Source organism: Perognathus longimembris, chromosome 24 (genome assembly GCF_023159225.1).
Source record: "Perognathus longimembris pacificus isolate PPM17 chromosome 24, ASM2315922v1, whole genome shotgun sequence".
NCBI classification, from domain to species: domain Eukaryota; kingdom Metazoa; phylum Chordata; class Mammalia; order Rodentia; family Heteromyidae; genus Perognathus; species Perognathus longimembris.
The window spans coordinates 32,737,796-32,752,846 of record NC_063184.1 but is presented as its reverse complement, the minus strand read 5'-3'; the positions used below and the strand labels follow the sequence as shown (position 1 = coordinate 32,752,846).

The 15,051-nt window shown below is 45.4% G+C and overlaps 1 protein-coding gene across 1 annotated transcript in view; it reads right to left on the bottom strand.

The window, feature by feature from the left end:
- Positions 1–15,051, bottom strand: part of Slc7a11 (solute carrier family 7 member 11) — a 53,273-nt gene that overhangs the window by 11,260 nt on the left and 26,962 nt on the right. The window contains exon 7 of the mRNA XM_048333559.1: positions 1,015–1,138. Coding sequence (XP_048189516.1) covers positions 1,015–1,138 — 124 coding nt within the window. The remainder of the gene's footprint in view (positions 1–1,014; positions 1,139–15,051) is intronic.

The window sequence follows — 15,051 nt, the reverse complement described above, 5'->3', positions numbered from 1 at the left end:
AATAGGAGCAGGACTGCTGTAAAAGGAACTGACAGTGATGGCGATGTCACTAGATGTTTAATTCTTCCAACCCTCACTGTTGTGAGTTGGTGAGCAGCCCTCGCTTACAAATCCTCTCTAAATTCTGCAGCGAAACGGAAGTCTATGTCAGAAGTACAATCCTCTCCCATGGCCTTTGGGAACCAAGATGGCCGAGAGTCACCTCAATTTTGAGGAATGCTGGAGGAACGAGGTGCACCTGCTCCTTAGGGAGGTAGAGAGGCACGTCTGCATTTTTAATATTCTTGGAAGCATTACAGCAGTAACATCTGTCTCATTTTTAATCATCTAGTATTTCCCAGATTTATGAATATCCCAAGGCAAGCATTCCAAGGATAGGCTAGGAAAAGAATACATTATCCTAGTTAACCTGAAAGTTCTTAAGGAACACTCGGGAGAAGGACCGTAACTCAGCGCTAGAAAGGTCCGCGAGGCGGGAACGCACACTGAGTAAATTCGAGCATGCATCCCCAAACGGCCATGTTCATTTCCATTCAGTAACTAGCCACCTGGCTTCAAAATATGTGGGGGAAGAAACAGGGCCTTCAGCCCTACAGCCTCGGTGGGTTCCCCCAGCAGGCAGAAGAGAAAAGGTTTCACAGAGTGCTTGCCTGGTATACAGGAAGCCCTGGGTTCGATTCCCCAGCACCACATATACAGAAAACGGCCAGAAGTGGCGCTGTGGCTCAAGTGGCAGAGTGCTAGCCTGAGCGGGAAGAAGCCAGGGACAGTGCTCAGGCCCCGAGTCCAAGGCCCAGGACTGGCAAGAAATAAAATAAAATGTAAAATAAAGAGAAACCAAGTGGCACGTTAGCTGGGCTGGCCCAGCGGGATACGCAGAGGCGTGCTCTGAGGTTTTAAAATATATTCATTCTCATTCGGCTCAATGAAAGATGATTGGCTTTAAACTACCAGAAAACGGTGCCCGCTGGTGAGCCTGGACTCGAACTCGCTTCCCCCGGGGCTGGGCCTTACCACGGCGACGGCCTTGGAGAGCAGCAGGTCGTGCACGCTGAGCGTGGAGAAGTAGGCCACGTTGGTGAGCACGTAGCCCACGGTCACGATGCCCATGGAGATGCAGATGGCCAGCGGGATGGTTCTGAAAGGCACGGCGGGGCCGGTGAGGGGCCTGGTGCCGGCCAAGCCCCGCTCACCCCCCCCCCCCCGCACCCCGCGCGGGTGATCCAAGCAGGACCGCGGCCCCCCCCCCCCCCCGACGGCTCAGCCAGACCCTGGGAGGCCAGGAGCCGCGGCGCCTGCCCCGCCTTGCTGTTTGCTGAGCTCCGGTGGCCACGGGTTCGAGAACCACCACCGTGCTCCCCATCCCATACCCCCCCCCCCGGCCCCCAGTCACTCGGGAGGGATGAGGACATTCCCTCGCACACGTTACCTTGGGCTTGGGGAGCCATGGGGACAGGGAGGGGTTGAAGGAGGGCCCGACGCGGCACAGCTGGCCAACAGAAAGCCAGAACGGAGCGGTTACAAGAGTCAACCCATCGCCTATGAAACTGGGCGGATGGAAGGCGGGGGGGGGGGGGGTTGGGGGGGACGGGGGAGAGGATGGAAGGCCGGCATCCATCAAGAAGCATTCAGAGACTGATTTGTTCAGTGGCAACTCCTTTGTCCAACTACTTAACTATAAGGAGGATTTTTTTTTTTTTGTCCAGTTCTGGGCTTGGACTCAGGGCCTGAGCACTGTCCCTGGCTTCTTTTTGCTCAAGGCTAGCACTCTGCCACTTGAGCCACAGCGCCACTTCTGGCCATTTTCTGTATATGTGGTGCTGGGGAATCGAACCCAGGGCCTCATGTATACGAGGCAAGCACAATTGCCACTAGGCCATATCCCCAGCGCTATAATGAGGATATTTTTAAAAGCCGGAATCGAGCTACGTGTATTTCCTACTCGGAAACGGGTGCATCTCCACCCCCCCCCCCCAAGCTCAGTCTTTCCCCAGTGTGGTAGTGCCTAAACTCTTCATTTCCAGGGACGTTACAGTGATTGGCTACGAAATACAGTGCAAAGCTCTTCGCAACACTGTTTCTCATGGACTTAGCACTTCCCGCCTGTAAAAGTGAAAAATGGGCTTACAGCAAAGATTTTTATCGTGTTTCCATAAAATATGAACTGCTAATGACAAGACAATATTTTCAAATAGGCTCACAGTTAAAAAAAAATAGGTTTTTATTCTCGTTCATTAAAAGGAAACACGTTCACAGGATAAATTTTCCTAGGCAAGTTTTTAAAGAAGAGACGGAACTATGAACACACTGGTCAACAAGCTGAGGCGCATTATTAACAGTTGACCGCGTGTGCGGTACGATGGGGGGACCCTCCCAGGCCGCGCAGAGCGGGAGGGGGCCCGGGATTCCCTCGGCTACGCAGAGCTCAGCGGAATGGAACTTGGAATGTTCCAGAACACGCCGTGGTTCTCTAATCACTTAACTTCTAAGTTACTCAGAGTTTGTTTTATAACTGGTACAACATCTCCAACCAGTCATGCGATCCCTTTCTATCAGCTACACCACAGGGCTGTCGATATTGGGGTGTCTCCAGCCATCGGAGTGCCATGAAACCGGACACAATGGCAGTTCGTTCTGTGAGAACCTACTCTTACACTTTCTGGAAACTTCTAAGTGAAGGGGCTGATGCTTTGCTTTTCTACCAGAAAAAAAAAATGGTGCTAGTATGTAACATGTTTTCAGTACTTGGGAACAAAGAAAAGATTCCAAAAGGAAGAGTTAAGAAGGCAGAAAATAGCAAACAATCAATAGGTGCAGTGCAAACAAATAAAAATGAAAACAAGGGATTTTTTTCAAGGATTTTAAGAAAGTTCTCTTGACACACAGGGGACAATTTGTTTAAAATTCAAATGCAACTGTGATTCAGCGCCACAGACAGTCTGTATTACTATATTAAGGAGCTTTGATTCTAAGTATTTGTCTTACATCCCATGGTGCTCCACATTTTCTTCACCGTGCCTCGGGAGAGACTTCGGAAGCTTTTCTGCAGATCTAACCCAGAAATAATTCTAACATATTTTACTTCTCTCTCTTTCTTTCTTGATTCACAAACTCACTCTCTGCAGCCTTACTATGTATTTTTTATCACCACAGCCTATGTCAGGGCCTAAAACAATAAATGACTATATTTCAAAGAAAATCTATCTGTAATTTTCATCCTGTGAATTTTCTCCTCTATATGTTTTTACTTACCTCTTGGCAGAGAACTTCCCTGTCTAGCCATCCTATCAGCAACAACTTTCCAATATTTGAAATATTAAACTAGAGATAACTGGATTCCAATTTCTTTGTGTGTTGTTTCCAGTGATTCTTTTTTCTCATGGCCACGTAGTGTGGCATGTGAATCTCTAGTTTTCTATTAAAAATTAGACACACACTGGGATAGATGGAGCAAGTGATTGAGGAGAAGACATAGACTGCTACTGAAAGAAAATAATGGCAGCAAGAGGAAGAAACCACCCAGTAAGCCTATTTTTGAACAGGCCCTTTTCCTAAAGGTCCAATGCTCCTTATTTCTTAACCATCCTGGGACAAGCAGGAATATCAATATTGTCACACAAGACACTGTGACCCACGGCAAGGTTATGGCTGCACTGGCATATGTGAATCTTCAATATCACCGAGGTTTATTCTAAATCTCACCATTATTCCATTGTCCACAGATGAAGAAATCCACAAACAGAAAGAGAAGACAGAGACCTGCAAGAAGATGTAAGAAATAACAGACACACATTAAAAGGCAGAGGGCTGAAAAAACGATGTGCAGAAAGAGATAAAGGAGGAGAAAAGGGCACACATAAACAGCCCCAACAAGGGTTCATTTCACCCCAAACGCATAGAAAATAAACCGAGCTGGGAAGTTACAACTCAGAAACATAGGATATAAATCAAGCAGAAACATGAATATTAATATCTTTATCCCTTATTCTACCCTACTTCCAGAATAAATTTCTGACTAAATAAAATTATTCAGTAAAGTACAGCTCGAACATAAATTTTCATTTGGTTTCATTTCATGCAATCTCAAAAACTTTGCATTGTCTACCTCTCATTTTTCCTCATTTTCTAAAGATACAGTGTGTGTCTTACATATATATTACAGTTATCTATATTTATCGTGGATAAACACCAACATCTTTGCAGGAAAGTTTTAGTGGGCAAAAATAATATTGATTTCAAATTAACTGCTAGCAAAAACACAGAAGATGAAATATTTCAATAATCATTGATAGAATTTCACAGTACCATTCAATTCTTATTTTGTTATGATGTCTTTCCAATACCTTTCTTACAAATCTCATGTTTACCTTAGGATTTATTCTAAAGCGCACTAAGACAATGCACCATCTTAGTGGACGGCTTTTCAGAACAGTGCCTCTGAGATTCAGATTTGGGGGTGTGACCGCTAGAACACTGACGTTTCCATCCGCAAAGTGAGAAGCTGGAGAAAGAGAGCATGTTTCCCGGAGTCTCCTAGCTAGGAGGGAAATGCTCCTCACCTTGCCAGCAGAGGCGGGGCTGGTGAGAGGGTGGTCTGTCTGGCTTTCCTCCCCTAGTGGGGCCAAGTCCCACTGTGGAGGGATTTCCAGCCCACATCAACACGAGTAACCACAAGCCAGCCAGCCGGGGACACCAACTACAAACTCAGAGGATTTAAGAAGCAAAGCGGTGGTCGTGTAAAGCTGCTGGGATTGTGTGACTTGTTTGTTACGTAAGGGACCCCCATGATATCAAGACTTGTTTAGACGTCTGGGAGGGGGGGTGATTTTAGTTTTTTAATTTAACTTTTATTATTAAGTAGTTGCCATTTAACGAAGTAGTTGATGAACGAGTGCATCTTGATCTGCGTAACCCCTTGTTTAGAGGTTTTAATACATTAGGTTCATAGGCGTTTTTAGACTATGTAAGACCAGAAATGGGGCCTTGTTGAATTGTTGTTTGCCTTACAAAAGATCAGTAAATGATATAAAATACTTAAAATAATGTCCCACATGACAATCTCAAATGGAAATAGATGTTCATCTTATAGAGATAAGTTACAGAAAACCCAATTGTTATTCAAACTTCTCAGAAACAGCAATGTCAAAATAGAGAATCTCTTGTACTTCTGGTATTTTCCACCAATCCAACCAAGATCAAAATATAAGCGGCCTCGAGGACCCATGGTAAAACATGCAGTGTTAAATCAACAGAACCTTAACGTTTCCGGTGGGGGCCGCAGGAAGTAAACAAATTCACGTTGGCACAGCCCATGGGGAATTGTTGGCAAAATTCCCTCAGACGGCAAACGAAGGCCTTAAGAAGCACTGATAACATGGTTCAGGGCCACGCGAACATGTTACCACATGCAAGCCAGCCACTCGGCCCTCCGAGGGCTACACAATGAGGAGACATGGAACGGAAGAAGCCGGGCACGAGTGGCTCATGCCTGTAATCCTAGCTACCTGGGAGGCTGAGACCTGAGGAGCCCGCTGTAAAGCCAGCCCGGGCAGGGAAGTCCAGGGGACACTTTACTCCAATTAGCCAGCCAGAAGTTGCAGGTGGACCTGTGGCTGGACTGGTAGAGCACTCGAGCCTTGAGCAAAGGATCTCAGAGGCAGTGCCCAGGGTCTGAGTTCAAGCCCCAGTACTGGCAAGAAATGCAACAGATAAACACTGTAACAAGGAAGCAATGACCCCTACCACGAAAAAATTGCCTCCAACCTCTCTGAGCAACATTCGCAGGTAGAACTAACAGTAACCGCTTTATTTTCTGATCTGGTGGCCAAGGGGACAATTGCTTTTCCAATTGGGTTTTCCTGGGAAACAGAAGAGAAGGGAAAGAATAGATACCATCAAGCTCCCCCGATCGCACTTGATTCAGCCAAAATAGTCCTCTTTTATTAGTTTTATAAAAATGACATGATCCAGAGCTTTGCAATACTTCTTATCACTGTTCTAGGGACTGTAAGCCAGGTAATGTCTTGGATCACATTTTGGTCTTAATTGTAGCTCCCTAATATGCAGTTCAAAAAAATACAAATGAATCCCTTTTATAAAGTACTTTACACGAATGGTTACCTGTGTGCCTATGTTCATCCTTGATCCTATACAAGAGAAAACCATGTTTTACTGAAACAAACCGCTACCCAAAGCCTCCTGGTAACTGAGGAAAGAAGAATAATTGTGCCAAAAGCAACTCATCGTAGAAGACGACGCAGGCCGTGGGTGGGGGAACCGATACCGGTGGTTTGGCGTCTGTCACCGCGGTGGGGTCACAGGACAGGGCCACTGGGAACAGGACACAGCAGCTCGCTGGAGCCAAGGAAATGCGGGGAAGAGAAAAACTAGTTGCTAAGCCAAGCACCCCGCCAGGCTGGAAGGACAGCGTGTCCTTGTGAAGCACGTGACCATGGAGACTCCGCGGAAGCACAGACGGCACCCCCCAAAGTTCACATAGCTCTACAGAACGCGGGCCTCCTGTACCCCACCTTCCTGTGCGGGCCCAGCCAGACTCCCCTCCCGGCGGAATGCCATGTGCTGTTTCCTTCCAACTAAAAAGTAAAACCATTTGGGGGAAAAAACAACAAGCTTTTGTGAATTCACTTCCTATCCACCGAGGTCTTTGGGGACACAGTAAAGATTGCTAGCGCAAACCTCCCGGGAATCATTTTCCCAAGTCCAGCAGCTCTGGGGTCCCCTGCCCACGGGAATCACAGGGCTGCAGCCACGCAGCCCTTCTGTGCTGCTTGTTATCAGCCCAGGCTGCAGCAAACGCGCCGTGTAGCGGAGACCAGCCTGGAACTTGAGTCTCTCGCTTCCGCACCTCCGGGTCTGGGATGAGACACGCATCTCACCACGCCTGGCTCGGCCCAGCTACACGTGAAGGCCCCTTCTCCTTCCCATTTCCCCTTCACAGCCATTCCCCCAACTCCCGAAACCAGAACTTCACATATATACTCTACATCTTCCCCCCTCCCCCGAGTTTTCCCCTCCACAGTTGTCCTGACTTGATTTCCTACACCTGTAGAAGTCTCCACCCCAGTCCAAAGCCTGAGTCTCGTCACAGCCCAGTGACCCCCAGCCCAGCACAGACCGTTGCTGGACCTCGCTAGCATGACGCTTCCTCAGTAGCTGAATAGAGTGTTGAATTTGCTAGTGTAGCACACCACTTCTCTGGAAAGCTGTTTCCTTAATTATTGAGAAATTGAGCTAATCTACAATTTTTAAGAGAATTCCCTGAGAACTCAGGTCTTGCTGGCTTGACTTTGTGCTTGCTTCCAGAGGAGAGAATAGATGTCCACTTGATCATCTCTTCCTGTCCTCTGAAGGACTGATTCTCTCCTCAGCCAGGAACACAGCCCATTAGAGCACTTTCGATCAGTACAACTTTGGAGCATCAGCCTGGCTGGAAAAACTGAAGACCTTTCTAGAAGATAATTGAGAAGATAAGCAAGCTGCCCTCTCTTCTGCATAATAAAAAAGCCTGTCTGTGATCAAGCCAGAACTCCAGAAGAACAGAGACCATGGCTGTAGACATGTTTGAAATATGTTCATAAGTCATCATATTACATACTTTTGACTTCATTCAACCAGTAATTCTTCACACATCTTCTCTATGCTAGAAAATATGGTCTGTAAAGGGACAAAGATATTAGCCACTTAAAAATGTCATCCTCTCACAGAATCTAAGCTCCAAAGACAAGCATGGAAGGGTCTCTCCCTGCACCATTGCGCACCAGCCCAAGGTCAGCCCAAGGTCAGAGGATGCCCTTGGAGAAATGGCCCTCCTTTTCCTACACTGATGTCTTCCCCCATAAGCCCCGATGCCCACTGTCTTTACCACGAGGAAACACAAAGCATCTCAGCAGGCTGAACAACCTTTTTCCAACATCATCCTTTATGCATGCTCGCCAAATTCTACAAAGACATGAGACGCTCCCCCAAAGAATTCCCTCCAAATCCCTACTGCAAACACTTCAGAGAGAAGTTGTCAAGACCGTTTATCATCCTCCAGGACAGCTCTGGCCTTCCGGAGCGTTGACATACAAAGGGCTCCCAGTCTATGTAATGTCTGTTACTTTATCTTATTCACTTTATTTCTATCAACTTGTCCTTTCTAAGACATCTCCTAAAAGTAACAGCTCATTGAAACAGGAAGACAGGATAACTCTTTGGGAAATACAGCTTTTCATTAAACATAATAAGGTAATATTAAAATAACATAATACATATGTAATATATAACACAATTGTATATGTGCATATATTACATAACACATGCTAATATATAATATATAAATAATACAATAAAGTAATATAAAATTCAATTAAAGCTGGTTTCCAATAGTTATTGGAAGACACAAACCTGCTAAAATTTAGATGTCAGCCAAGAAAATAACCTATTACTCCCTACTTCTACGTTATTTCCCTAGCTATGAGCTGTAGCAGTGACCGGGGAGGGAGGAAAGGAAAGGTAAGAGGGAGCTCTAACACAGAGAGGAAATGTTCACGTCACCCAATTCTAAAGTATTAAATCTCTAAGAACAGCTGATTTCTGAACCGAGTCATGCTGTCCCTTCACCAGGATCACGTCACTAAAAAGCCAAAGTTCATCTCAGCAGTCGCATGGGAACATTTCTCCGTAAAACTCAACGCAGCAGGCGGGCGGTATCACCCACGAGGAGTCAGGGTGATCCGAACCCTGGCAGGAAGCGAGCCCCACCTGCCTACAGGAGCAGTCAAAATGAACCACAGCCCCACCAATGCCACTCTGGGAAGGGAGGGGCGCCGGTACCAAGGACCAGCAAAGACAGAGGCCAACACTGCCACTCTCGTGTTCTCAGAAAAGTAGGACGCACCTAAGACAGTCATGGAGAATAATAGCTCTTCTGGCTTTTCCTACGCGTTTGCTTTCAATAGAAGAAAGAGGCGAAGGAAGAAAACACATCTTCTTTTTTCTAGTGCATAGTAGAATTGGAGTTTCTGATTGGCTAGAAATTGTGTGTGCCGTCATTTTTATAACGTGCAGCACAAGGTGAGTTCTTATAACTATAAAGCCAATGATTTGCACTTAGAACACAACTCATCTATTTATGTTTGATCCTTTCAAGGGCAATCGCAACGGTTACAAGAATCAAAAAAATATATATAATGGCATCTTTCCATTGATGGGTTTGCTAATATGCTGACATTTGCTATTTTCTGTAAAATATTCTGAAGATGATAAGTTATTTTTAAAAATAAGCTTCAGGGGGTTTAAAAAAGACCAAAAGCAAAACAAAGTGATGGGCTGGGAATGTGGTCTAGCGGTAGAGTGCTTGCCTCGAAAAACAAAGTGAGACACTGTTGACAGTGCAGGTACTTTAGAGGCTACTTTAATTACTCGACATTTTTTTTCATCTGAGAGAAGAAAAAGGACCCAGGTTAACAATTAATAACACAAAAAGTAATGAAGGACTCTCAACATCTCAGTTATACACACAGTGTTTATCTTATATTGATGTAGTTCAGGCCTTATTTTAAGAGAGCACAACCAAGATCATTTGGAAAACATAAGCTTTAAGTTTCAAAGCAGTATACAGATTATCTTCATGTAGACAAATGGAAAGCTGAATAGAAACTACCTTCAGACAAATATAATCTATGCTCAGTATGGATTTATTTAGAAAAAGAGAGTCATAATCAAGGCCTCCTTTTTCTCCCCAAATTTGAAAAGGAGAAATATTTAATGATAAAAATGTGTCGTAATTGACTGTTATATCAGCATAACAATGAGCTGACAAGATTACTCTGAGATGTTAGTATATAAAATGAAATTTAATATGAAATATCATAACAAGTATCATAACTTACAATAAAGGTGTCATAAACTAAGTATCATAAACCAAGTGGTAATAGGACTGCTCAGTAATGCTGAGTTAGAAAATGATAGAAACAAGGTTGGGAGGAAATCAAGAATCTGATTTGTATAATGTTAAGAAAAAAAAATACATTCCAGACACAGCAATACACCGAACTAAAAACACTCACTGCATTAACATAAAAATTCAAAGTTCCACAAGATGAAACCATAAAGAAAACTGAATGACCAGGAGAACGTAAGAGAAGTAGAACAACAAGACAGTGAGTACAATCCTGCATCACAAAAGAGAAAGGAGGAGGGAATAAACGTGCAAATACTATAGAAGACAAATCATGGAGCCTACTGCTTGAAAGCATTCTAAGCTATTGCTACGGGGAAAGAAAATTCGGCAACACAAAAAGGGACTTTTTTAAAAACTTCATTGCATTTGATATGTCAGATACTGCCTAGCAATCTACCCTAAGAAACTAATTGGATGCAAAGACATATAAAATATCTATTCCGGCATGGCCGCAAGAAGAAAGATTGGAACTGTTTTCAATACATAGCAAGAGAATGAAGACATCCATCCAAAGAAATAGTACATCCCCATTAACAGGGATACTTGGTAAAATTTTGAATGATACAAGAAAAATCTAAGGAGCGGTCGGAAAGGTAAAGAGTGGGGCAGATCTCACGAGAAGGAAGACATGAGCTTTCCACCACAACAGGACACACGGAGGAAGGACACAGGGAAGACCCTGGCCTGGGGCCTTTTGTGGAGGAACAGATACTAAAACCCTGAGAAGCACAGACATGACAGAATGCTTGCAGAGAATTGCACGTACGCATTCATCTCCCCAACATAATGCAGGGCATATATATACACACAGACACACACAAGGGGAATGTCCGGATGATAGCAGTAAATACTTTGATAGGATTAAGAGACTATGGGTGGCTTTAAATTTCTTCGCTGTAATTTCTATGGTATTTTCTATTTTGGCCATCTATTACCGTTACAAGAAAAAAGGACGGGTGTAAAGTGTGATGCTGGAAATCATATAAAAATGATGTTTAATCTTATTGAAAATGTTCCTTTTGCCTCTTCTAGTAAGGTACGGAGGTGCACAGAACGTCTTCTTTCTGTCATTTGATTAAATGGACCACTGGACCACAACGACTATAAGGAGATTTGAGTCTCGGCTTATTAAAAATGAAATAAGTAGCGTGTCTGTTAGGCGAAGGGGCCGGGTCTGGCCGTGGCTCTGCGGGGTGGAGTGGAGAAGGTGGAGGAAGAGATCTGTCCTTAGAGGACCGGGCCCCCCTGGAGCAGAAGACACCCAGCGATTGCAGAACCTCAAGACCCTACTGTCTCCGTGTGGTCCCTGGCTTGCATCAAATCCATGAAGGTTTGCAAAGCACCTGCCCATCAACACAGACCCTTCCGGCTGGATTCAGCTCTGACTTCAAGTTGATGGCATAAAGACCAACAGCCCCGGGGCAGAGAGAGCACGGGGCTCCCTTCCCACATCTGCTGCTTGCTCGTCTCTCTGCCAGGAGGGTCCAGGAGCTAAACACTTCCATGCACGTAAACCCCGTTTAACCTCCGAACCCGAGTCACCAACGACCTACAAAACCGTATTTTAGAACTGTGACTTCAACTTACTATCTCACTCTTATCTATTACCATTTTCTGGCAGAACAACAGGAGCAAATGCTGTTTTCTCTATCCATTTCCCTTTCTCTTGCCTCAGGCAAAAATAGAGGAATTGGAAATTTCTTTGAGCATATTAAAAACAGGAAAGTAAATATTTCTTCTCAACAAGGCTCCATGTTATGAGCTAGTGTATCTGCGAAGATATTAGTGACAATAAAAGCTGCTGTTTCTTAATAACACTCTGCTGTCCCGGCGTTTCTTAACTGGAGCGTTTCTGTTTTAAACTTGTAACCAAATGACCTTTGGTAAGTGACTTGAAACAGACTATTCACGTCCACCAGTCGGCCCCTCTTTCTTTCCCTGAGCAACAGTGTTAGAAAGTTGAATGCAGGCAAGGCTAATGCTTTTACACATTCTTTAAAGCAGCAATATTATTCTATTCTTGTGTGGCGTGCAAGTCACCCCAATGATGATTCCATGTCGTCTCACCCCAGCTGATCCCAAGGCCACGCTCTTGCCTTGCCCATCTCTCTTTGACTTGTCTCCAACCGTGTGGAGGTGTTTGGATAAAGAACTAGAAATGAATTGAGCGTGTAAGTTGCAAACGTCAACAAATGAATCTATCTCGATGGCTTCCAGTTCTTTGTCATCAAAATGGAAAGGTGAGATGCTGGAGGAACACGGTCCCGTCTATTCGACCACTCCAGACTTTTGTGACTTAGTCTCCTCCCTCAGGTCAGGCTGACTGTGGTGACAGCCATGACAGTGAGTGGAATACACTAAGTCACGTCAACGTGCACACGGAAGGAAGGAAACGGGTGCAGAATGCTTGGCACAAACAGCCAATGTGGGCACGGCATGGACTCCGAGGTTTGGAGGCCCCTGGGACAATGCCCTCACTTCCAGCGAAAGCTCTGGATAGGCGGCGTGGGAGGCTTGCACACCTGCACACCGCTGAAAGAAGCGTGTCAAAGTGTGCACCGCACAGACACCCCCTCCCCCCGAGACCTCCTTCCGCAGATTTCCTCAAAGCGCTTCTTGGTAAGACAGTGAACCCCCAAAGAGGTAGCTACAGTAGAAAGACAAACAGTCCACCCATGACTTCAGCGCCATCCGTCCACCGGGTAACAACCGCAGGGTGGGTGTGGGTACAACGCGTGGCTCAGGAAGAAAAACAGAACGAAGTAAAGCTGCCAAGAACAGCATCCTGGCCACGGGAGAGGGGCAAACTCTGTGGGCAATGGCGGCCAACGACAAGGCGACCCTCCTGACCTCCGCTGACCACGCAGAGCCACCGTTCACCGCGGACTAATGGGTCATGTGACTAGAAAAGGCACCCCGTGCCCCCAGACACAATTACGATTAAGCCTCTCAATTTTTCCCAGATGATGAGACTCCTCTAATCTTGGAACAACACAGGGTTTCTTGTCTGCAGATGGCGTCTGTACGTTACCTGTGGTCCTCATTAACATTTTGCAATTTCACCTGTTTAATCCTTACACCTCAAGAGAGCGCTAAGGTAGAGATGGTTCCCTTTCTTTTGGAAGTGTTGAGCAGAGACGCAGAAGCAATTTAGAAGGTCAGTCCAAGGTGAAGCAGCTAGTTAAGAAGAGACAGGGTTGGAATTTTGATTTCCTGAACCAGTGCCATTTTCAGTGGCTCAGTAAGTAAATGAGTTTATAGGTCATTGTTTTAAGTGAAGGAATTTTTCTTTTTTTTGGTGGCACGAGGGTTTAGAAGTGAAGGCTTAAGAGTTGTGAGGGAGAGGCTCTACCACTCGAGCGAAACCTCCAGCCCTTTTTGCTTCCATTATTTCTGAGGAAAGGTCTTCTTGTTGTTGGCTATTGCTCTGTCTGGGGCTTTTTGTTTGAGTCATTTGGGTTTTGAACGCAGAGCTTGACACTCGCTATGCGAGCTCTCTACTACTCGAGTCGTGCTCACAGGCATTTCTGCTTTCGTTATTTTTCAAAGCGAGTTCCTTGTCTCCATTCCCAAGTTGGCCGCAGCCATGTTCCTACGAACAACTCCATGAGTTAAGAGGGACCCCAAGCCCAGAATTCCATCACACACACACACACACACACACACACACACACACACACACACACACACACACGGAGCCTCTTGAACTTCCAGCTATGGCTGGCCTTAAACAACTACATAGATTCACAGAAGCCCTCCTGCCTGGCCGCCTGCTCAGTGGCCGGGATAGCAAACGCTGCCCAGCTTTGATTGTTGGAGCAGAAGGGGGGTATTTGTTTCCTTCTTCCCCACTGACCTCAGATGGTTGGTGCTCCAATCTCTGCGTCTACAGTACCTGGGATGACAGGTATGAGCCATTGTGCATAACCTGGACATCCTTTTAATCTTATCTTTTAAGGGAGGTCTCAATTCCACTTGGTTTGTTTTCGATATGTTGGCAATAGACTTTTAACTTGCGCCTATCCGAATTCAAGTTGCTCATTTTCCTGCGGGGCTGAAAACCTAAGTCAACAGGGTGATTAGAACCAAAATGATTCAAATGACTTTAGGGCATGGCCTGTATGAATGGAATGACCTTTATCACGGCCCACCTCTGCCCAGAAAAACCAACACGTGACGTTTTCTGCTCCAGCAAGAAGCCTGGCAGTGTTGATTCTGCACAAATGCCCACAGAGCAGGGACTCAGATCACATCTCAGTGGTGTAAGAAGTTTTTCAGCATGTGTGAGTCAGAATATGAAATATGGGGCTGGGAATATGGCCTAGTGGCAAGAGTGCTTGCCTCGTCTACATGAAGCCCTGGGTTCGATTCCCCAGCACCACATAGACAGAAAACGGCCAGAAGGGGCGCTGTGGCTCAAGTGGCAGAGTGCTAGCCTTGAGCAAAAGGAGGCCAGGGACAGAGCTCAGGCCCTGAGTCCAAGGCCCAGGCCTGGCCACCAAAAAAAAAAAAGAATATGAAATATACCTGTGAATCACATTTGGGGTAAAATCATGTGACTCTCAAATGGAGACACCCAGAAGAGCAGAAGTGAGCTTGATCTCATACACAAGGATGTGGACAAAGGGCACCCTACAAAAGTGTGCCAATCCAACAAAAGCAGGAGACAACCTCATAATTATGTAGCACTTCCGCCTGTGAGATCTCTGTGGTTTCCTTTTAGAGAAGATTAGATCACACAGCTGAGCCAGTGTTTGAAAGTGACTACTACACCATCTGTTAGATTTCAGACAAATCCTAACTCTGGCCCAACTCATTTAATTCTTCACCTGGTTATACCTATTGGTTATACCTACCAATAATTTATCTTCAGTAGAAATGTCTGAAGTAATTAGAAGGTGTTTAGTCCAAGAGAAAAACAGGGAGAGGAGAGAGTAGACCAGTTCAAGGAAGTTACAGCCAGTTCCTGGTCTTCTGTGAATTATTGCTATTTAAAGACATGGTCAGAGGAAGTTATGCATGAGTTTAAAACTAGGATAGCTGGACTTGAAGGGTGCGCTACAGTTCAGACATACTTGCGATCTCTT